Source organism: Sorex fumeus, unplaced genomic scaffold (assembly GCF_029834395.1).
Source record: "Sorex fumeus unplaced genomic scaffold, SorFum_2.1 ptg000065l, whole genome shotgun sequence".
Taxonomy (NCBI): Eukaryota; Metazoa; Chordata; class Mammalia; order Eulipotyphla; family Soricidae; genus Sorex; species Sorex fumeus.
In genome coordinates this window covers 1,814,928-1,838,939 of record NW_026606122.1, presented here as the reverse complement: position 1 = coordinate 1,838,939, position 24,012 = coordinate 1,814,928, and the positions used below count along the sequence as shown (strand labels likewise).

General features: G+C 39.3%; 1 protein-coding gene across 1 annotated transcript in view; it reads right to left on the bottom strand.

Moving 5' to 3' along the window:
• Positions 1 to 24,012, bottom strand: part of SHROOM4 (shroom family member 4) — a 388,903-nt gene that overhangs the window by 211,155 nt on the left and 153,736 nt on the right. The window contains exon 2 of the mRNA XM_056128650.1: positions 1,540 to 1,691. Within this exon, the coding sequence (XP_055984625.1) occupies positions 1,540 to 1,691 (152 nt within the window). The remainder of the gene's footprint in view (positions 1 to 1,539; positions 1,692 to 24,012) is intronic.

Genomic DNA, 24,012 nt, shown 5'->3' with positions numbered 1-24,012 from the left:
TGAAAGTGACGTCAAGTCGAAAATCCACATATAGGAGATGCTTTTGTGACAGCATGATAACCATGTCTAAATATGCCTTTACCATCCTTCTGCTTATGACATTTCATTTATCTGGAATGTCTTTCTCCTTATGATGACTAATTTATCAAATTTTATAAATTCTTTGGTTCAAATTTAACCTTCTCAGTTAAATCTTACCCTCTCAATCTCATCTGAAGATGTCTTTTTATCTTAAATTCTAATAGCTATTCCTGTCTGAACAATCCATTTAGCAATCATGATTCAACTCTATGCATTCTCCTTTATTGATTTCTTAAAGCAACTTATTTCAATAGTTTTTACTGTCTTTTCTAGCCAATTAGACTGCATACTCCTCAAGGGAAGGATTTATAACTTTGCATTAGATAATGTTAAGAGAGTACCCTCCATCTTCCATGGCTGTAATAGGCTTTCTAAATCTATACAATTGAGACAGATAAGATGATGCCAATAAGACAGATATTGATGATGCCCTTGATGAATAATGCTATACAGCTATTATGAATGATGAAATGATGCGATTTCTGACAACCTGGATGGAGCTGGAAGTTATCATGTTAAATAAAGTAAGACAGAAGAAGGATAAACACAGGATATCACTCATAGGTAGTATTTAGAATAACTGTATGAGGGAATGCAATGTTGTAAAAGAGTGATGTCCTGACCAGCCTTAGCCCCAGAGTATAGGGAAGAAAAGGAAAGAAGGAGTGGAAGGGTGAGGGAGGAGAGACAGATGAGAAGCAACAGGGGCCAGAAAAAGGGAGCAAGGTACAAAGATGGTGTTAAGGAATATAGACCCAAATATTGAAACCAGAGTCAACAACACTGAAATCAAGAGACCCAAACTTTAACAACCAAACATAGAAAGGTGCTCATCAAGAGCACAGGTTGGGCAGGGAGGGAGGGATACAGGAGGGGGCCAGGGAACATTGCTGAAGCGAAATTGACACTAGTGATGGGATCAGTGCTGTAACACTGTATGCCTAAAACTCAACTATAAATAACTTTGTAAATCACAATGCTTTAATAAAATATGGAAAGTTAAAATAACAATGATGATTTAAAAGGAAGGAAAATATATGGTTGAGTAATGGCAAATTTTCATAAAGGAGTAGCCAGAAAAGCATTCAGTAGGCCCTTGTTGTGTATTTGAATAATTTAATTTTCTCAATAATAAATAAACAATTGCATATTGCAGAGATAAAATAAATTTATCCAACAGTGCTACACAGACAGTATGTGACAATGTGAGGTTTGGTTTGTCCTTGCTGTTTATTTTAGATATAAGGATATATTAGAATAGTAGCAATATTATTGTCTTATGGTTGCAGTGCTGGGTTTTGAACCACAGATACTTTAACGTGTGCCATTATGCTTGATTTCTGTGCATCATTCATTTCATTTTATATATACTCTCTTTCTGTCATAATACTAAAAACCCCATTGAGGCTTTGCTACCAACAAGATTTCAGTAGTCCAGCAAATACCCCTGTGCCTTACCTCCTGACAATCAGCTTGAGTATCCGGAAGGAGCCTTTGATGAGTATGAGGGCCTCTTGCCGGGAGCCATACAATGGAGTGCCATTGATATTCACCAGCTCATCACCAGTCCTCATCTTCTGAGATAAGGCTGCCTTGCCTCCATCTTCAATCTGTTGTAGAGAACAAGACAGAATGTAGGTGGTGAAGAAACTCCCCAAAAATTCTGCTTCTGAGTTTTTCCCAAACAGAGTCAGGGGAAAGCTTCAGAAGAGCATCTAAGTAACTGATTATGGCCATTACTTAATAAAGGCAATGATTGGAAAAGTCTGGTAAGGAGGCAATACAGTGATAATGCAATCTCTGCTTTAGAGGAACCCATAATTCACCTTGGAGAGAACAAGCACTTTTTCAACATTCCTTTTTCTTTCTTTTAGCACTACAAGAAATTGAACACAGGTCTCATGCATGCGAGGTATGTGTTTTGCTGTGGAGCCACATTCCTAGTCCTAGAATAAGCACTTCAAAATAAAAGAGTGATACTTAGAAGGAACCCGAAAGTGTAGGTTAAAGTGGCAGCATATCTAGTAAACTATGCAAAAAATTAGAGACAGAAGAGGTAGGCTCCAGAAAAATGACCTTTGGAAAATCTTTCTGTCTTTGGGCAGGTTTTGAAGGCTTACAAACTGTAGCATGTGACCCTGAACAAGCTACCTAACTTTTCTGGGTCTTGAAGACTTCATACACAAACTACAGGCAAGAGTACCAACTTCACTAGGCCATAAATACACAAAATGTTTGGGAGCCGTAAAGACTCAAGAAATATGACGTATGATTTTTAGAGTAGTAGGGTTGACCTTAAAGCTCTTGGAAGTGGTTTCCATCAAAATATTATATAAGTGGAATCACAAACTCCAAAGCTACAAACTATGTCTAAAATAAATGGACATATTTTATGTTCTTTGATAAGAACTTAGCAAATTGATTCCAGTATCTGGAACATAGTAGGCATTTACCAAAAACTGATGACAGGAATAGTCATTGTTCTATCACAGATAACAGAATTTTCATTGACAAGTGCAGTCTCAGCAAGAAGGTAATCTTGGTAGTACTAAAGAAAGCTGCTGGGATCACTGAAAGCAAAGACAGAATGAATGACTGCTGAATAGACAAAAATAAGAAGCAAAGCACATATACTCCAAGGGACCTTAGGATTACCTTTATAGGTAATATTCCTTCTACCATAAATGTTGAGTTCTATTAGAACATCAATTTCATTTATGGTTGTAGGAGTCAACTTATCCATCCATTAATGAATTCCATGAGTTTTAAGTGAATTTCTAGCATGTACAGGGCAACTATAGAAATACAGATGTTCCTAGCCTTAGGGGGTGGATTATTAATTACCTAATGTTTATATGTCCATATAGATAACCATGTAAGAAAAAGGTCCACAGGACTGACAAAATCAAGACGAGATTTTTTTCTAATAGGGGCAAAAGAAGAAATGTATTTTTATATGAACTGTAGCACTGTAGCACTGTCCTCCCATTGTTCATTGATTTGCTCGAGTGGGCACCAGTATGTCTCTATTGTGAGACTTCTTGTTACTGTTTTTGGCATATAGAATACATCACGGGTAGCTTGCCAGGCTTTGCCGTGTGGGCGCAATACTCTCGGTAGCTTGCCACCTCTCAGAGAGAGGGGCGGAGGAATCAAACCAGGGTCGGCCTGGGTCAGCCTCATGCAAGGCAAATGCCTTATTTGCTGTGCTATTTGCTTTAGCTATATTTTACAGTGACTTTTATTCTTTTTCCTATCTTTTTCTTACTTCCACTTTCTCTTAGATAGGATTCCCCCAAGTTATTCCCACACCATGGAAGAATATTGCTGATTTTTAGGTTGTCTAGCTCCTGTGCAATTTGGCAGATAAGACCTCCTGAGTGCAAAGAAAAATGTTAATTCAGGATTTAGAAAAAAAAATCCCATCGAATGAATCTAATTTCTGAGTTAAATTACAAATAGTTATTAAATTTAATGCTGCTAACTCAACAGTTTTCTTTAGATTAAACTCTGTTTAAAAATCATAGGTTATCCAAGTGACCCTAATATATATATATATATATATATATATATATATATGTATATGTATATAAAGCAGCCACAGTCTGGAGCGATAGCACAGTGGTAGGGAATTTGCCTTGCATGAGGCCGGTCCAGCCGATCCAGGTTCAATTCCTCTGCCCCTCTCGGAGAGCCTGGCAAGCTACCAAGAGTGTCTCGCCCACATGGCAAAGCCTGGCAAGCTCCCCGTAACATATTCGATATGCCAAACACAGTAACAACAAGTCTCACAATGGGAACGTTACTGGGCCCGCTCAAGCAAAATCGATGAACAAATGGAGGACAGTGCAGTGCAGTGCAGTTTTATATAGATAGATAGATAGATAGATAGATAGATAGAAGATAGATAGATAGATAGATAGATAGATAGATATGATATATATCATATCTATCTATATCTATATCTATATTGCTCCAGTATTTGGGCCACTGCTCAAAACAAAATACTGATAAATGGGGAATAATTCAGCAAATTAATTGGGATTACATTTTAATTTTCATTTCATCATTATTCTTCATAGCCACTGCTGTCTGGTGCAAAACAAAGTGCTATACTTAAATCTCAGAAGTTCAATTAAATGAGTCATTCCTTTGGCATCCATAAAAGGTCTCAGTATCACCAGGCAAGATATTCAACACAGATGAACCATTTGAAAGTGTTTCTTTAGGCTTACACAGAACCACAAGCAGGAATCTAACAAATTACTGCTGATATATTTTACCTATTATATATATATATATATATTAGTCTTAATTTACTCTACCCCCATCTTATTCATACTACTCAATTATCCATATGAGTGTTATCCACAAAAATTCTGCCATTCAATTTATATTAAATATCACTGGTGAATTTAGCAATTTGCTACATCAACAAGATTTCTGTTTACTCTGTTTATTCTCTAGGCTAGAAAATGAAAGGAGTCCTTTTAAACAAAAATGCTAAATTACTACAGCAAATGCACAAACATTTTACATTTCTTATTGCTACATCCTGCTGCCATTATCTGATTCCTTACAGGAGTTCTTTCTTAGACTACAGTCTCAGGCCAATTGTTTTTGTCCCTCTTGCTGTTACATGCAATCTTTATGAACAACTTTATCCTCCAGACAAATATCTTGAGTATTACACGGCCACTTTACAACAAGTATGTACTTAGGAGCAAATTGGGGCACAGTCTAAAAGTCCAGTTAGGTAAAGAGCATGACCGGCATTCTATATGAACTAATTATTTACTGAAATAATTTATTTTTACTCTTCATGACTTTTTATCATTTAAATGTATGGCGCACTAGTATTTATTTTTCCCTCTGCACCTTTATATTATTGGGATACAGAACATTTTCCATTTTTGTTTCGCCTCCTGACAGCCAGCTTTCAGTCAATGGTTCAACCAAACCTTTGTTTATACAGAAGATAAAGGCCACTAGCCATGTTTTATAGCAAGAAAAAGGAAGGAAGTGGATGGAAAAGAAAAGAATGAAAGAATAAAGACAGGGAGAGAAGGCAGTGGGAGGGAAGAAGATACACTTACTCTATAAAAGGTTTCGTTTTACCCTACCCACAGGCAAACTCATAAATCCATCTGGGGCCAAGAAAGATTGTTAATCAACAAAATTGTTGCAATTAGCATGCTCTGCTTAAAGGGTTGTGTCATATCACTGAAGCTGTCCATTCAGCAAGACTGGTGAACTTTCAGTTCTTCTTGAATCAAAACTTCAGGGTGGCTTCCTTGTATCATTTGAAGTATTGAGAAGTATCAGATTGGACCCAGACACATTGGAATATCACTATAAACACATATTACAACGCCTGATATAAACAATGGTTAACTTATGTCCCATTTGGATTATCCAAGTGGTTGCTGCAATAGCAGTGAGTGGCCCCAGTGATTGAAAATTGATTTTAAAAAGGTCACATAACTGAAAGCTTGCAGGCTCTGAAAAATTAGGAAGAGCTCATTAACCACGGGCAAGTCATTTCTCCCCTCATTTGTTCTCCTTCATCCTTACTAGTAAAATGTGAGGGTCTGAGTAGGTAATCCTGGAGAGTACTTGGAGTTCTGACATTTGGTGACCTGTACATAGTGAGCAAAACCATGCTTATCCTTCTGCTGACATAGGTAATCCTGTATTTTTGCCCCACTGTACTCTGACTTCACCCATATCTAAAACATTCACAACTAATTAACATCCATCTCTCAATTGTCTATGGTATTTTTGTTTTCTTCTACTCACAGGCACACTCATAAATTTATCCATATTGTTTCAGAGTGATCCACCAAGTTTGAAAAACTTTTTATTATTTTTTCCACCAGACATGCAAATTTTATTTTATCTTATTTAATTTTTTAGACTTGCAAATGTTTGTGCTTGGGTTTCAGTTATACAATAATTGAGTACCCATCCCTCCACCAGTGCCCATTCCCCACTTACAATGCTCCCAGCGTCCCTCCCAACCCCCTACCCCCCATCCCACCACACCCCTGTGACAGGGCATTCCCTTTTGTTTTCTCTCTCCTTTTGGTTGCTGTGGTTTGCAAAAGAGGCATTGAGTGGCAATCATGTTTGGTCTATAGTCTGCTTTCAGCATGCATCTCTCATCCTGGGAGGGTCTTCCCAACACCTTTTACTTGTTGCTCCCTTCTCTGAGCTGTCTTATCCGATAGCATGTGCGGCTGGCCTCCAAGCCATGGAGTAAACCTGGTATTTATCTCGGCTATTCTTGAGTGTCAGCCTACTATTTTGTTACCTTATGTTACCCAGACGAATTCAATATTTCTATGTCTGTCCCTCTCTTTCTGACTCATTTCCCTTAGCATGATACTTTCCACGTAGTACCACTTTCATGTAAATTTCATGACTTCATCTTTTCTCAGTCTCCAGCCCCCAGGCCTGACTGTCCTCGCTCGCCAGGACCCCTTGGAGGGGAGCGGGTTGAGCTTTCCTCCCCTCCCCGACCTGGGCTCCAGCAGCCAAAGACCTTCAGGACCAGCCACCACCATGCTGAGACCACTCTCCACACACATGAAGGTACTGGCAGAGGGACAAAGCCACGCGGGTTCCGGGGCCGAGATCTCCAAGCCTACTCGGATTGGGGCCGAGCATCCTCCACCCAGATCCTCCAAATTCCAGAGTGTAAAACTCTGTGGATCAGTATCATGGCTTCTCTGACCTTGGAACAAAACCATGCTCTTCCCTGCAGTTTTACCTATCCTTCCAAACAAATCCTTCCTCCCCAGCTGCTTAATCAGCATCTACTTTACTAATCCCCCCAACAAAAGTTCTCTAAGCACCAAATCATTAGATTTCACCAAGGATTTGCCCAGGTCACATTTTATATATCTTTGCCAAAAACTCAAGTCAATTCAGAGCCAAATTTGTCTCTAGGAACTTGGTGATGAGGAAGGGGTAGGGAGTCAAAAGAACCATATCAATATCAGCAGTCAAAAGCAAGTGTGTCCTTGCCCCTTACAAATCATATTATGCTATTTCTGTGAGTCAAGTAAGAGAAAACATATCACTGCACAAGGATAAATCAAAACAATTTTATATTATCAGCAAATATGTTCAATGAAGTCCTATTTATACTTTGCAAATTCTAGTCATTTTTTCACATTGATATCTTGTGCTGACATAAATATTAATAATTTTGGTCAAAATTGTTAACTTTTAGTAGCTTAGAACAATAGTTTCTAGAGTGGTGTATATATTCCAGACTGCCCAAGATTATCTATTAGAAAAAATATTGAAGCTTCTGTTTTAAAAAGAAGCCTTATTTGCAGAATTAAATAATATCTCCCACAATTAAATTGTATCTATTATGGATAGATACTCAATATGTTTTTATTAATGCTGCTTTTAGCCTAAAAATTGGCCATATAATAGAATTAAGGAGATATATAACTATTAAGCTTTCAGAATTAAGCTTAGTAGAAAATCTATGTGACCTTGAGGCAAATTAAAACTTAAGAACTATAAAATAAACTGTGGTATATTGAAACTCATAAAACTAAAAATATTTTCATCAAAAATGTTACTGAAAAGTGAGAAGACAAGTCACTGGGAAAATATTCTTATTGTATATATCTGACAATGTACTTATATACCAAATGTTAGAAAACCTTCTAGAAACTATAAAAAGATAATTAACAATTGGCAAAATACCTGAATAGCCATTTTACTAAAAAAGACAGTAAAATATATAGTAAGATACTCTATCATTTTTATCAATGATATATAATTTTAATGTACATTAAAATATCAGTACCCACACACCAAAATGTCTAAAGTTAAAAGGACTAAAAACTGGAAAGAATACTGAATACCGGAAAGAATGTACATCACTTTGAACTTATGGGAATATAAAATTGTACAACCATCCTAAAAATGTATAAAATTTCCCTGGGACCCAAAGATTTCACACTTAGATACACGTGTCTTATTCACACAAGAAGGGCATGAATCTTCAAAAATACTTGATTGTTTATGACAGTTTTATTCACAACAGAAAAAAGTAGGAACTCACAAGTTCAACAAAATATACATATACAAAAAGGTAGAGTACACAGCAGTGAGAAAAAGCAAACTACTGATGCGTGCAACAAAACCAGTGATTCTCAAAAATAAAGGGACTATAGATACAGTAGAGCACTTGCCTTACATGTGCTTGGTTCCTCCCCTAGCTCTGTAAAAAGATTTGGGGTAAAGAGCTGCAAGGGACATACATTGCTTGCTGAAATTAAGGTTTCAGTCTCTGGCATCACAGGGTCCTCTAACACCTCTGGGATGTACACCCAGGCAGGGAGTATCTCCTAACACCAATAAGTATGGCCCAAAAACTTACACTGATTTAATGAGGTCAAACTCTGTCTATAACTACTGTATATGTCTACTTTATTTTCTTTTATTTTGGGGCCACACTGGGCAATGCTCAGGGCTTACTCTTGGCTCACTCCTGGTGGATGCTAGAGACCATAGGAGTCCTGGAAATTGAACCTGGGTTGTACACATGCAAAACAAACACACTACCCACTGTACTATTACTCCAGCCCCCCTTATGAATCTATTTTATATAGAAGTCAAGAACAAAGTTAGTCTATTGTAAAAATAACACCTCAGAATAGCTTACCTTTGCTGGAAAGGGAATAATGACTATGAAGGCAGATGAGAATAAATTTCAGGGATGATGGAAATATTGTAGTTATTGATCTGATGCTGATTACATGGAACAATGCATACAATTAACCAGACTGAGAAAGACTGAGAAAAATAATGATCTCAAAACTGTGAAGATTATATTTTTGAAATAGGGAATGAGACTCAAACTGTATTTTCACCTACCATAAGATTTAAGCAAGGCAGAATTTAAATTAAAGGTAAACCATTTACAATACTTTATGGATTTTCCCATTGTTTCTTTCTGTTAGAGACAGTTTTGCTTCATCCAATTACCTCCTCCCCCAAAATAGATTTTTTAGCAGAAAAGAAAAATGCAAACAGTTAATTATCATTTTCGACCACTGGTAACAGTGAAAGGGTGTGTTTTTTTACAATCACCAATCAATTCCTATCTTTTTATGTGATAAAGTGGATTTTTAAATAACCAATCAATTCCTGTCTTGTAATATCAAAACCAGAGTCAATCCCTTATTTAATTGTTGAGCCCCATCTATGCCTGTTCCTCCTGGATATCCCTGATACATTTCTTTCTTTTTACCCACTCTACAACAGAACTTCAGGTCAGACCATTATCACCCAGGCAACCAATTCCTCAAACCAATTCCTCAAATATCATTGCCTACTATTGGACTGTCTCTGTTCTTTACTGTCACATAAGATGTGAATTTCAGTGGTACAAGTGAACAAAGACCTTGCAAAGTTGATGGTGGTGATAGCTCAGGGAGGATCAGAGTGGAAGAAACTAGAGGAAAGCACACATAGTAGTATACGTAAGACTTTGCCCCCATGTTGTAAAAGTAGTTGTCAACACCAGAGTTTACTACATATATAATCATAATATAAACTCTCTTATAGGGTTAAAATAATCTAGGATAAACCAGAAAGTCCATGATGCCCTCCAGTATAAAGACAACACACACATATTGGGTGAACCTGAATGTCTGAAAGGGTCAGAAGACATTTTTTATATTACTGAATATAAAAACGCTGTAAGTAAAACATTTTAACCTACTGGAATCCATAAACTGTGCCTGGATGCTTGTAATAAATGCCCCAAATTAAAACAAAAATGAATGCTTTGGTACCACAAAAGTGGAGGGGAGGTATTATAGTCTAACATATTAGTAAAGGTAAAGGTAAAAGGTAAAGGCCCTCCCGTTGATCGTCGATTTGCTCGAGCGGGCCCAGTAACGTCTCCATTGGAGACTTTGTTGTTACTGTGTCTGGCATATCGAATACTCTCGGTAGCTTGCCGGGCTCTCCGAGAGGGGCGGAGGAATCGAACTCAGGTCGGCCATGTTGGCTGCTTGTAAGGCGAACGCCCTACCCGCTGTGCTATCGCTCCAGCTAACATATTAGTAGCAAGAGGTAACTCATTCTTCTTGGATTAAAATAATATTTATTTGTCTAGTATCAACTCATTGTGGATGTAAAAACTATCTTTCAAGTTGATCAAAAGTGTCTTATTTTATTTTCCAGCTGTCTGTGACTGAGTTAGATACAGCCTTCCAACTCAACAGGATATAATTAACTATATGGAATCTGGACCATCCTAAAGTCAGGTTCATTCAATAATTCATTGCTGGTTTCCTGAAGCTAAAAGGTAAAGGTAAAGGCCCTCCCGTTGATCGTCGATTTGCTCGAGCGGGCCCAGTAACGTCTCCACTGGAGACTTTGTTGTTACTGTGTCTGGCATATCGAATACTCTCGGTAGCTTGCCGGGCTCTCCGAGAGGGGTGGAGGAATCGAACTCAGGTCGGCCATGTTGGCCGCTTGTAAGGTGAATGCCCTACCCGCTGTGCTATCGCTCCAACCCTTCCTGAAGCTATTTATTTATAACCCATTAAGCAAAAAGCCAAAGACAGTTTCTAAAGAGTATATATAACCAACATTTAGTCATTTATGACTGGAAAAAAAGACCAAAGGACTAACATCCTTAACAGGAAAGACAAAAGGCAGCTGCTGGAAACCACAAGGTCTAGAAACAACTTGACCAGCTTATGAGGCATCAGTGTGCCTCCTGTCAGATGTGAATGAAGAAAGTAGGAACAGTTTCAAATTTTACATCCATGGATCCTTGTGTTCCACTCCCAGGACACTACAACCTCTGTCTAGTACCATCTTTTCCAATAGTGATTTTAATCTTTGATCTTAATTATCTAAACAGTGTTATATGAGAACAAGGAAAGAGGAATTTATATTACTTCCATTTTCCTGCATAACTACTACAAAACAACTCCCACTTCTATCAAAGCAAATAGCCCACAGTTATATGTGTATGTTACAAAAACAATAAAGTAATATTTCTTACGTATCCTATGTTAGATACACCTTTGAACTGTCACACTTTTTACTACTTTAAGGTAGTGCTGCAAATCTGAAAACAAGAAAGACATCACAGTTATTCTGTCCCAAACTAGCATCTTATTCATATGGCTATTAAGAAATGACATGCCATTGCTTTCCCATTCAACTAGGATTTGTCATATAACTGAGTAATGGATAGATAGTACGTAGGGTCAAGTCTCTTGCCTTGTCCTGTTTCAATTCCCAGGACCACGTATGGTCCCCCAAGCATTGCAAGGTATCATTCCTGAGCATAAACCCAGAAATAGCCCCTGAGTGCTGCCAAATGTGCCCCCCAAAGTAAAAGGAAATAAACAAATTAAACTGAGTCTACAAATCTTAGAGAGAGAGACAGAGAGAGAGAGAGAGAGGAAAAATTACTCATTGATTGATATATGAGTGTTGGGGAGGAACTTTGTTATGAATTAACAATTATATTTTGCAGTGTCAGAATTGGTTTGAGGAGAAAATGAAGGACAGTATGGGCATTTGAGTTTAAGATCTAGTGAATATTAAATATAAAGCAGAGTATAAATCTTTCTCCTGGTCTTGATTTTTACGTTAATGCCGGATGAAAAGAAACACTGAATTTTTAGCTTTGTCCCTACATATTATTACTTATCTAATCTTAAACACAAAGGTAGACTCTGCCCCTTCTATCAGCTGACTCCACAAATTTTGACCCTGAGGATGTTTCTCTGAGCAAAGGTACTTTGGCTCCAGCCCTCCTTAACCACCAATTCTCTCTCACTTTCTGTCTCTCTTCCAGGCATTTGAACTTGCTCTCTCTCTCTCTCTCTCTCTTTTAGTCTCACCTTTGATCCCTATCAGAGCCTCTCCCTGTGTTTCTTGTAGGCAAATAGCAAGCACCAATATCATTAACAATCAGTGATTTTATTCAATAAATAAATCAGACAGAAAGATTAAAGAATGATTCTTGCATTGTAAATAGCATCAGATTAGAATCTCAATAAAAGTAGTCCAAGACTGTATTTTTGGACTCATTCTGCACACACATTTCAGGCATACTGAACTTTCTGTTCTTTATGGAGGTCATGACATTACCACCTCAAGACCTTTGCACTTGCTGTTCTCTCAGCTAAGATTATTCTTTTTTCTAGATGCTTTTACAATTCACTTAATCACTGAGATGTTAATTCAGTGCTACCTCCTCTGAGAGGCCTTCTATGTTCTGCAATAAAAAGAAGATTCTTTCTCTTTGCCCAACCCTGATCATTATCATTCTCCTTCAAATAACCCATTTTATATTCTTCATAGAGTGTATCATTTTGTACTCACATTTCTTTCCATATATGCTTATTTTCTGCCAGGGTAATAATAGCAAGAGAGACAGATGCTTTTTTTCATCTCTATCACTAATATGGCGCCAGGTGGTCACATCAATGGCCAAGACCCAGAGACTATAAAACCCAGATTCTGGAAGAGAATGGCGCAGAGTCTCCTGCCCCCAAGCCTGGCTGTCCTCACTGGGGCACCTTGGAGGGGGGTTGGGTTGAGTTTTCCTCCCCACCCTGAGCAGAGTCCCAGCAGCCGAAGACCTCCAGAACCAGCCACATCCATGCTGAGACAACTCTCCACACGTCCGGACAAGCCTCATGCATGAAGGAACCAGCAGAGGAACCCAGGCATGCGGGTCCCGTGGGCTGAGATCTCCAAGCCTGCTCGGATCGGGACTGGGCCTTCTCCACCCAGACTCCCCATCTTCCAGTAGGTAGGCATCACACCTACCAGCTTCCGCCGGCGCCAGGTGGTCCCATCAATAGCCAAGAACCAGAGATTATAAAACCCACCTCCCGGAAGCACGTGGACGCATTTGCAGCCGTGCGGCGTCTTATTATCTCATTCTTACTTTGGAGAACCGAGCAGGCTACCGAAAGTATCCTGCCTGAACGGCAGAGTATGGCAAACTTCCCGTGTAGTGCTCAATATGCCAAATACCAGTAACAATGATAGGTCTCATTCTCCTAGCCCTGAAAGAGCACTGAATATGGCTCTTTGAAAAATCTCAGGGCTAGGAAGACGGAAACATTACTGGTGCCTGTTCGAGGCAAGCGACAAACAACAGGATGATCATGATCATGATCACTAATATCCATGAAAATCTAAACACCCATTGTGTCTATATTCAACACAATGACAATGTTGCCCAATGACTATTCCTGAAGTTAGTAGGGACCTCAGAATAATCACGTCACTTATTCGCCTGGTTCTAGGTAACTAAAATTATTTTCAGTTTGCTAATCATATAAATTGGTTTTCAGGATATTATGTGGTAGGCCCAAGACTGAGACTTTGTTGGTTTAAAATATTTTCTTCAGCAAAGTTGCAACAAAACAGCTTTGCTTCCTAGCAATACATTCCCACCCATGATTCTCAACTAGTAAATGAAAAGCACTGTGATTAAAGAGGCATTTTAAGTCTCTCAACATTTAAAGGGTTATTATTTTTGGCTCAGAATATTCCACAATACTTATCCTTTGAGCTAAATATGTTTTATTTATGTTAAGTTCCAAGGGTAAGTATTAGACTCTTAATTTTTTGGGAGGAATGGAGCTTTCATTTAAACTTAGGTGCAGAGCAATAATACCTTGTATACAGATATGATTCTCCCTAATTTGTAACATTCCTAGCCTTAGGAGGTTAATTTAAAACACACACAACTCCCTACAAACCATACACACTGGGAGATTTAACTACTCCCAGCATCTGGGAATTTAAAACAACATCGACTCCATCTTCCTGGGTACAGACATAGCAACAAGACCTTTCAGTCTACAATCCCTGAAAATTTTAAGAGCAAATCCAGATGACGGGAATAAACCAGAGTCTAATTTGATTTAGTGTTTAGTTAACCAATTCCTTCAGTTTCTAAAGAGATGTGTGTGGAAAGGACCCTCACCAATGTCTAAATGAGAGTTAACAGCATATGAAACTGCAGTTTCAGTTCCTTCCTTAGAGACTATTTCAAGTGTTTACAGGCAATGCAGTGCTTATACCTTCTAAGCCTTTCTGTATAAACAACTTCACAAGTTGAATACAGCAAACAAGAAAACCTTTATCAAGCCAGATTTCCTGATCTGGTGTCTGGAAAATATGGCCATCGTGATATGGATAAAAAAGATTTAAGTATCTGTAGCAGGCATTCAGCACTAATGAACAATAGGTAATAGGGAAGTTTTGCAAGGTATGATTCAGATTACCTGTGGCTGCTGTGAATTATATGAAATTACACTAAGTTTAATGGTTCTCTGGCAATTTGCCTTGGCTCACTGCCAAGGAAGCTTATGCTTCAATCAAACGGCTCTCCCCACCCCAACCCCCAAGATAAATTTTTTCTTGTCCAAGTTCTGAGTGTATCTGTGATGATGCCTTCCATGACAGCCTCATACAAATGCTAACATTTTCTCTCTGTCACTTTCTCTTCCTTCTTCTTTATATCCACGCACATTAAATGTGTCTATAGATTGTTTTAGACAAACTGCTTGGCCAACATTTATAAAAAGAAGAACTTTTAAGGTTTGGTTAGAAAGGAAGTGATAATAATGATAAGATCATAACAGGACATGTATCAGTTGGACTACCCCATAACCTGCAGCTAGCTATTTTCCATCCCTGAATGGCATGGACCTTCAAAGGGACCTCAGACAGCAGTCTTTCCCCACCACAACAGCAGTCCAAGAAACACATCCCACCCAAATCAGATATCCCTCCTGACTGTAGAGAGTCCTGTGGTGTCCTGGCACAGAAGAAGCCTCTTCTTTTTAGGAATACAATCTGCCTTGATGACAGACTGCTGGCATCACTTTCGCAGTTGGTAAAACGATAAAGGCCAACTGGACAAAGGCCAGAGAAGTCCTCTGCAAAGAAGACATGTGCAACCTTGAGGTACAATCAATTGTTCTCTAAGTGATAAGCATCCTGGGTCCCATATTTCTAATAGATCCCTATTGTCTCCTGTCCCTCAACCACATGGAGTTTTGGCAGCAGCATCTCCTACTATTGACTAAGGTAATTCCTAGACTTTTACCCACATGATTCCAAAGTAACATTTATCGGTCACACTATGAAAAGGCTTATTTTAAGAGAATGGCTGCCTTAGAACCATCAGGAGGGGAGGGCAGAAACCACAGGATTCCTACTCTTGTGCTGATTGCTGCTAACTCATTTCAGCTGCTAAGGGGAGGCCCTGTTGGGGAAGTCTGGAGAGGAAATGGGTTCCATGTACAGTCCACTTTAAACTATTCACAACTGCCTGTTTGAAAATAGTTTTTACTAAGCATTTAGCATGCTCATTAGCACAAGCCAGAAAGCTTTAGGCTTTGCTCATTGCTGGTCTCAACCGCCTAAGCTGCTTCCCTATGGCAAAGATGATTAAACGGTTGGCAAGTCACATACACACAGGAAGGATAAGGAACGCCAAGGATGGTTAAACCTGGGCCCAGGAAGGATGGTTTAATGTGAGTTTTAAGCACATACAGAACATAAAAGGTGAGGACCAGCTGTTCTCAATTGTGACGGAAAGCAGAGCAGGGGAGAAGAAACTAAAATTGCAGTCAGAGGGACCAATATTACCAAGAAGGAAGAACTTTCTGCCAGAGAAAGTAGGTAAATATTAGACTGAGTGGTCTGCGAATGAAGATTGTGAAATTTTCTTCTTTGGAGTGGCTCTTTTGTTTGGGCTATCTCTGTGTGGGTCCTTTCAGAGTTTGGGGAAAAGGAAAGAGGCAGCCAGAGAGGTCCAATCCAGTCTCTCAGTACTTAGAATCTCTTGTGTGTTAATTTCAAGGATCTGTAACTGGGCTCACTAGAGACTCATGGGAAAAGGCAACAATCAGTTTGTTCTCTAATGTTTAGATTTTTCCCAACTCCTTTTCTATAAGCCAAAACTCTGCCCTGACCCCCAAAATCTCCAGAAAGTGAAGATTTGCTCTTGGCTTCCCAGGGCTCCTGAACCATGCATATGGAAACAATATTTTCTGTACGCAAAAGCAGGACATGGTATGACAATTATATTTATGGGGACAAGAGGGCAGAAAATGTGACCTCATGCAATCTCAAGAAACCTGGACTGCTGGAGCTTCCTGGCAATGTATTATCTCTTTCTACGTGTCCTGACAGAAGAGGGGGTCAAGTGAAACTGTGCCGTGTGGCTCACAACCTGGGTGTTTTCCTTTTCTTTTTGTTACTGAATCACCATGAGATACACTTACAAAGTGTTCATGTTTGAGTTTCAGTCATACAATGATAGAACACCCATTCCTCCACCAGTGTACATTTTCCACCAACAATGTCCCCAGTATTCCCAGCCCTGTCCCAACACTCCCCCTGCCTCTATGGCAGACAATTTCCCTCTTACTCTCTCTCTACTTATGGGAATTATAGTTTGCAATACAGATCATGAAAGCCCATCAAGTTTGGTTCTTTATCTACTTTCAGAACACATTTCCTATCCCGAGCGATCCCTACAACCATCATTGACTTAGTGATCGCTTCTCTATTCCAACTGCCTTCTTTCCCACCACATAAGGAAGGCTTCCAACTCTGGAGCAATCCTCCTGGCCCTGTATCGCTTCTCTATTCCAACTGCCTTCTTTCCCACCACATAAGGAAGGCTTCCAACTCTGGAGCAATCCTCCTGGCCCTGTCTCCACTGTCCTTGGGTGTTAGTCTCATATTATGATATTTCATATTCCACAAATGAGTGAAGTCATTCTGTCTGTCCCTCTCTTTCTGACTCATTTCACTTAGCATGATACTCCCCATAATGATCCATCTACAAGAAATTTTCATGACTTCATCTTTCCTAACAGCTGCATAGTATTTCATTGTTTAGACGTACCAAAGTTTTTTTTTCCTTTTTCTTTTTTTTTGGGGGGGTCACACCCGGTGATGCACAGGGGCTACTCCTGGCTCTGCACTCAGGAATTACTCCTGGTGGTGCTCAGAATGCTGGGAATCAAACCCAGGTCGGCCACTTGCAAGGCAAACACCCTACCCACTGTGCTATCGCTCCAGCTCCCCCAAAGTTTCTTTAATGAGTCTTGTTTTCAGGCACTCGGTTGTTTCCAGATTTTGGCTATTGTGAACAGTACTGCAGTAAAAATACAGGATGCAGATGTCACTTTCTACTGTGCTTTTTTGGACCGTCGGGGTATATTCCCAGAATTAGTAATGCTGAGTCATATGAAAACTCATTTTCTAGTTTTTCTAAGGAATTCCCACATTGCTTTCCAAAATGACTGAACCAGTCGGCATTCCCAAGAACACTGAAAGAGAGTCCCTCTCTCCCCACATCTGTGCCAACGCTGGTTGTTCTTATTCTTTTTTATTCTGCCAGTCTCAGTGGTGTGAAATGATATCTCATTGTTGTTTTGATTTGCATCTCCCTGATGATTTTCCAGTAGGCGGGGGTCGCACCCACCAACTGGCCCCCTGGCGCTGTGTAATCCCATCAGTGACCAAGACTCAGACTATAAAAACCAGCTCCCGAAACCACGCGGCCGCAAATGCGGCCGCGCGATATCTTATTATGGCATCTTATTATCTCATTCCTACTTTGGACAAACTGGCAGGCTACCAAATGTAGCGTGCCCACACAGCAGAGTCTGGCAAACTCCCTGTGGCGTACCCAATATGCCAAATACCAGTAACAATGATGGGTCTCATTCTCCTAAAAGAGCCTTGAATATAATCTCAGGGCTAGGATGAAGGAGACGTTACTGGGCCCTGCTCGAGGCAATCGATGATTAACAGGATGATTTTTGATTTTGTGATTTGTGATGATTAGCAATGTAGAGCATTTTTTCATGTGCCTTTTGGCCATTTGTATTTCTTTTTGAGGAAGCTTCTGTTCTGGGTTCTTTTCTTGACTCTAGCAAGGTTAGGGCAATGAAATAATCATAGTTATGACTCATATTATAATCATGTGTCATAATTAGTCCAACACAAACTGAAGTTCCTGCTATGCAGTTTGAAGAAAGAGGTAATGTTTCTGTCCTTTATAGCATCTTTCAATTCTAAAACATAGCAGAGATCCATTCTCATTAAACTATAATCAATGCCCAAGGCTTTAGAGAGAAACATGTCAGAAACACTGGAGACAATTCATTCATTCATTCCAGCAGCTGTTATCAAACTGTCAATGGCAGCATTTCCAGGAAGCTTGTTAGATATGCAAATTTTCAGGACCACCCTAGACCTCCTGAATCACAAACTCTAGGTGTAGGTCCTGAAACTATCTCTGCTTTAATCCTTCAGGTGATTTTTATCAATTCTAAATTGTGATGGAGGTACATCTGTATTAGAAGTCTGAGTGGTGATATTTGCATTACCAACCAGCAATAATACCATTAACCAAAATTTACATTTAAGTTACAGGCATCTTTGGTAGGCCCATTTATATCTCTAACAATTCAGCCAGTGCATCACACAGTCCTTGGTTCATTGAATATTTTGACTCCTATTACAAACCAAATGATGGGAAGTCTGAACTTCCAAGAGGTAACTTGGTTTATTTGATACAAGAAGCCTTTTCCATAGAAGCCAGAGGTCCTTTGAGTTTCTTATATAAATCTTGCACACACACAATCCTTTGAGTTCTCTGTATATTTCAACTCTTAGCTCTGATCTGAGTTTCAGTGAACTATCTGAGTTTACTATGAGGACTAAGCCAGAAACATATCATGTTCGGCAGCATTATGCTCACTTTTAAACAAACACAGATGAAAGTATACCTGCTGAAAAGCACAGCCACTAATCCTTGCACTTCTACAGTACTGACATTAAATTACAATAAAATAAAACAAATTATTGTTTCACTTCAGTTTAAATTGTAAAGCTAATTGCTATAATGAATGAGCAACCTTTCACAATTGCTTGCTTGAAAAAAGAAATACTTTCAGGTGATATGTATCAAAGCGAAAGGAGCTGTAGACCAAAGCCTTTTATATGCCACCCAGTTCTCCTTTAGTATGTCAGTAAATGCAAAGAGATCTCAACATATCTCCCAGTTAGAATCAATGACTTCTGGTGACTAAAGAAGCTGCTGATGCATTTAGAGAATCTGCACAGTACAATTAAAAACATTAGCCACAGCGGGTAGGACGTTTGCCTTACACGCGGCCGACCCAGGTTCAATTCCTCTGCCCCTCTCAGAGAGCCCGGCAAGCTACCGAGAGTCTCCCGCCCGCATGGGAGAGCCTGGTAAGCTCCCTATGGCGTATTCGATATGCCAAAAACAGTAACAACAAGTCTCACAATGGAGACATTACTGGGCCCACTCAAGCAAATCGATGAACAATGGGAGGACAGTGCTACAGTGCAGTGCTATATGGAGTGAGACACTGCTGTATTCATATTACAATCACTACTCTGTATACTACTTCAAATCCTGACTTTGCCACATTTCATTGAATGATTTTGGACAAGTCACTTCTTCACCTCTCTGAAATCTGTTTCCTTATCTGTTTAAATTGAAAAAAAAAAAACAGTAACATGTTCCTCACAATGTGGTTATTGTGGAATTACATTAAATTGCTAGCACTAAATGGGAGCTATATTGAATAGAAACTCTCAGTAGAGGATATCTTTCTTTTCTCCCCTGTGGGATTCACAAGTTCTCAACCTTGGAAATCAATTTATGCCAGTTTCAGCTTACTTGACAAGCTCTTTCATTCCTTGAAAACATTTTATTGCTTAGGCCAAGACCTTAGCTTGTAGCGTTTGTATAGTACTCAAATATTTAGCCAATTCCCTCACTTTCGGCAATGTTTTACTTTAGAAAATCTCTTTTGAAAACATAGAAACAAAAAGTTAAAAGCTCTTTAGAATAAAATTGAATGCAGAATTTAAGAAAAAGAGTGAACTTAGGACATGGTATTCTGCCATATCTACTTGAATCCATGGTCAACAAAGTTTGCTCATTAGTTAACTTGTTCAATTTCTCCCACAGCTCTGCCCTAGTTTTCCAGTTCTGGATTGTTTCCAAATAATAAAAGAAGGCCCACATTTGAAGGGCGTGCCAACTATTCTTAGCTTTTATGATTCCCTTTCCCAGTTCAGGGCAAGAGAGGAGCTAGTTGTGTATCACGGAAAAGTACGTCATACTTTGGTCTTGGCAAAACAACTTAAGTACAGGCAGGTGGGTACCACCCTCAGGACATAATGAAGCTCAACTTTTGTCAAAGAGCAGAAATTTGTGCTCGAGAAGCAAGCTTTCCGGGAGAGTACTTTATGAACCAAGTGAAAAACATAGCTCTGTACAGCACAGGAAACTATGCAACAAAATTCTAGCAGTCTTTTCAGTGGTCAAGGCCAATCAGGTACTAATTAAAACCTTTAAAGAGGTAAAGAATCTTGGGTTAAAAGTTCACACAAGAGACTGGTGACAGGAAAGGCTTTTTCACTGGGGTTCAAAATCTAACCCCAAAATTTGGTTCAGGGATTAGATACTACAGATTTACACACCCTGCCCTCACAGGAATACCAGAAATGCTTACCCAGCTTGAGGAATTGAAAAAATTGAGAAAATAGCACTTGAAAAAAGAACATAAAAGTCTGATTTATATTTATAGAATAATTTTCTGTTTTTAAAGTTCACATATATCAAGACAGCATGGAATATGGAAGCATGTTTTTATTTGTTTGGGGGCCACACCTGCAGTGTTCAGTGCTTACTCTTATCTCTGTGTTCAGATATCACTTCTTGTGATGTTTAAGAGATTTTACATGGAATAAGAGATCAAATCTGAGTCAACGGTATGCAATACAAGCACCATAACCATGTACTATCTCTCTGGCAAAGAACAATTTAAAAAAGACTCTATTGAGAGAATAAAAGGGAATGCCCTGCCACAGAGGCAGGGTGGGATGGGGGGGGGGTGCAGGGGGATGGGGGTGGGAGGAATACTGGGATCCATGGTGGTGGGAAATGGGAACTAGTGGAGGGATGGGTATTTGATCATTGTATAATTGAAACCCAAGCAGAAAAATTTGTAAGTCTACAACTGTACCTCATGATGTCTCACTAATAAAAAAAATTAAAACAATAAAAAATCAATTAAAAAAATAAAAAAGGCTCTATTGTGGTACTGAGATTTACAATCCTGTGACTTATCAGTTTATGCATATATTGTTCCAATACCATGCCAAACACCAGAGTACCCACAGCCTTCCACCAAATTAGGAAGAACAACTTTTTAAAATTAATTTTATTGAATCTCCGTGAGATAGTTATAAGCTTTCATGTTTGGGTTACAATCACACAATGATCAAAAACCCATCCCTCCACCACTGCATATTCCCCACCACCAATATCCCCAGTATAACCCCTTTTCCCATCCTCGCTCTGCCTACATGACAGACATGATTCCCTATAATCTTTCTCTACTTTTGGGCATAAGGGTTTGCAATACAGACCCTGAGAGGTTATCATATTTGGTCCTTTAACTACTTTCTGCACACATCTCTCATTCCGACCAATTCCTCCAGCAATCTTTTTCTTAGTGATCCCTTCTCTATTCCAGCTGCCTTCTCCCATTTGCTCATGAGGCAGGCTTCCAGCTATGGAGCAATCTGTCTGTCCTGTGTATCTACTGTCCTTAGGTGTCAGCCTCATGGTATGTTGTTTTATAGTCCACAAATGAGTGCAGTCCTTCTATGTTTGTCCCTCTCTCCCTGACTTATTTCACTTAGCATGATACTCTCCATATCTATCAATTTATAAGTAAAGTTCATAACTTCATCGCTCCTGAGAGCTGCATAGTATTCCATTGTGTAGATGTACCAAAGTTTCTTTAACCAGTCATCTGTTCTACGGCACTTGGGTTGTTTCCAGATTTTGGCTATTGTGAACAGTGCTGCAATGAACAAATAGGTACAGATGTCATTTCTACTGTGCTTTTTTTGCATCCTTGGAATATATTCCCAGAAGTGGAATATATGGAAGGGGTCATATGGAAGCTCAATTTCTAGTTTTTGAAGGATTTTCCATATTATTTTCCAGAAAATCTGGACTAGTGGACATTCCCACCAACAGTGACAGAGTGAGGAAGGACAACTTTTAATGACAGACCCTAGAGTCAAAAATTTCTGAAAAAGTGAAGAGATATTCTCCGGCTAATTATTGGAGGTCCAATCTTTTTTTCCTTTTTGGTTCACACCCAATGATGCACAAGGGTTACTCCTCCTGGCTCATGCACTCAGGAATCACTCCTGATAGTGCTCATGGGACCATATGGGATGCTGGGAATCGAACCCGGGTCGGCTGCGTGAAAGCAAACACCCTACCTGATGTGCAATCTTGTAATTATCTAGCTCCAGCCCCTAGAGGTCCAATATTTAGCAGTCATCCTTCACAGAGAATATGATATGTAGAAGATCACGAAGCCACTTTAACTCTAGTATGCTGCCAGTGAAGATCAGTATACAATGACAACTTGCAGCTTGAGATACTGTTATGTATAGCAGTGCTTACATTTCAGACTGCAGGTGTGGACTCAAAGCTCTGGAGGGGGTGGGGAAATATACGTTGTGAGAAGAGGGAGAAAAGAATTCATATTCCCATAGACTAATTAATGCTTTCTACAAATTTCACTCCTTAACTTGCTCCTAAACTATGAAGTATGAATGTCTTTTGGAGCTTATACATATATCTATGCTATATATTTTTTTAATTCTCTCCCAGAGTAATTGACACATGCACCTACTTTCTGTAATCTTACTAGGTATCACTGAAGTCTGTTCACAGATATGTTTCCTGTATTCTACTGGACATCCCCTGAAGGAAAGAACCAGGGCTTATTTCTGTTTTTTATACCTGTATTCCTAGAACGTATGGATACTAAGTAGATGTTTGTTGAACTATTTGTGGAGGATTTGGGGTTATTATATAGGTTTTATTTTAAACTTGTAATATAAGAGTGCCTTGCACATAGTAAGTATGTGTTCCATGTAATCTTGTTGATGACAGTAATTTTGAAAAGCCTCAAGGTAAATGACACTTTTATAGATTACTAAATCTTTTTACATCATGCCACATGATCCTGTTTTTTAATCCATAAAATGGGTCATTGGACACATGAAAATTAGTTTAGATTTCCAAATGCTGTGCTTTGTAGATACCTTGAGTCTACCCCATTGTTCTCCAGTGCTCATATTTTACTATTATCTATAAATACAAAATCGAGAATGTATGACACTATGTTTCCATGTTTCATGGATTTACAAATTTTTAGGTTCTTCATTTTCCAGTTAGTTGAGAAAAGCTAATGATTTTCTCTATAGTCTGTTTATACTCATTATGTGCAGCTGGATCATCTTGAAGACTGCTATCTCCCTGGGCATTCTGTCATGGGATATTATTTCTAGTTAGAAATCAAGTATCAGGGAGTATGGTGCTGCCAGCAGGTCAATTTGTACCTGTGAGGCAAGTACATCAGCAGCCTGATGGCACCATCAGGCTTTCAGATACCCCAAAATTGCTGCTGTGCCTTTTGCCGGACCCCAAAAACTAGGGGCAAAGTTTATCAAGAAAGTAAATGGCCAAAAGTTAGGTATGTGGGAGACACACACACACACAAACCACCTCCGGCTCAGCTATATAATTGGAGGCATGGCCTCTCTGGTTCCTGATCAAACTGCTTAACGGCCATGTTCCCAAAGACTCAGAAACGAATCTCAGTACCCAAAAGCTTTTGGAAGAAATGCATCCTGTTCCTGCAGAAGATTACTGGTGCTGGGCCACTCCAGGTGGGAATAGGTCTCGTGCCTTGGCCTGTTCCCCTTGGCATCCTGGTGACCACAATCCTCCAGAGGCCACTGGAC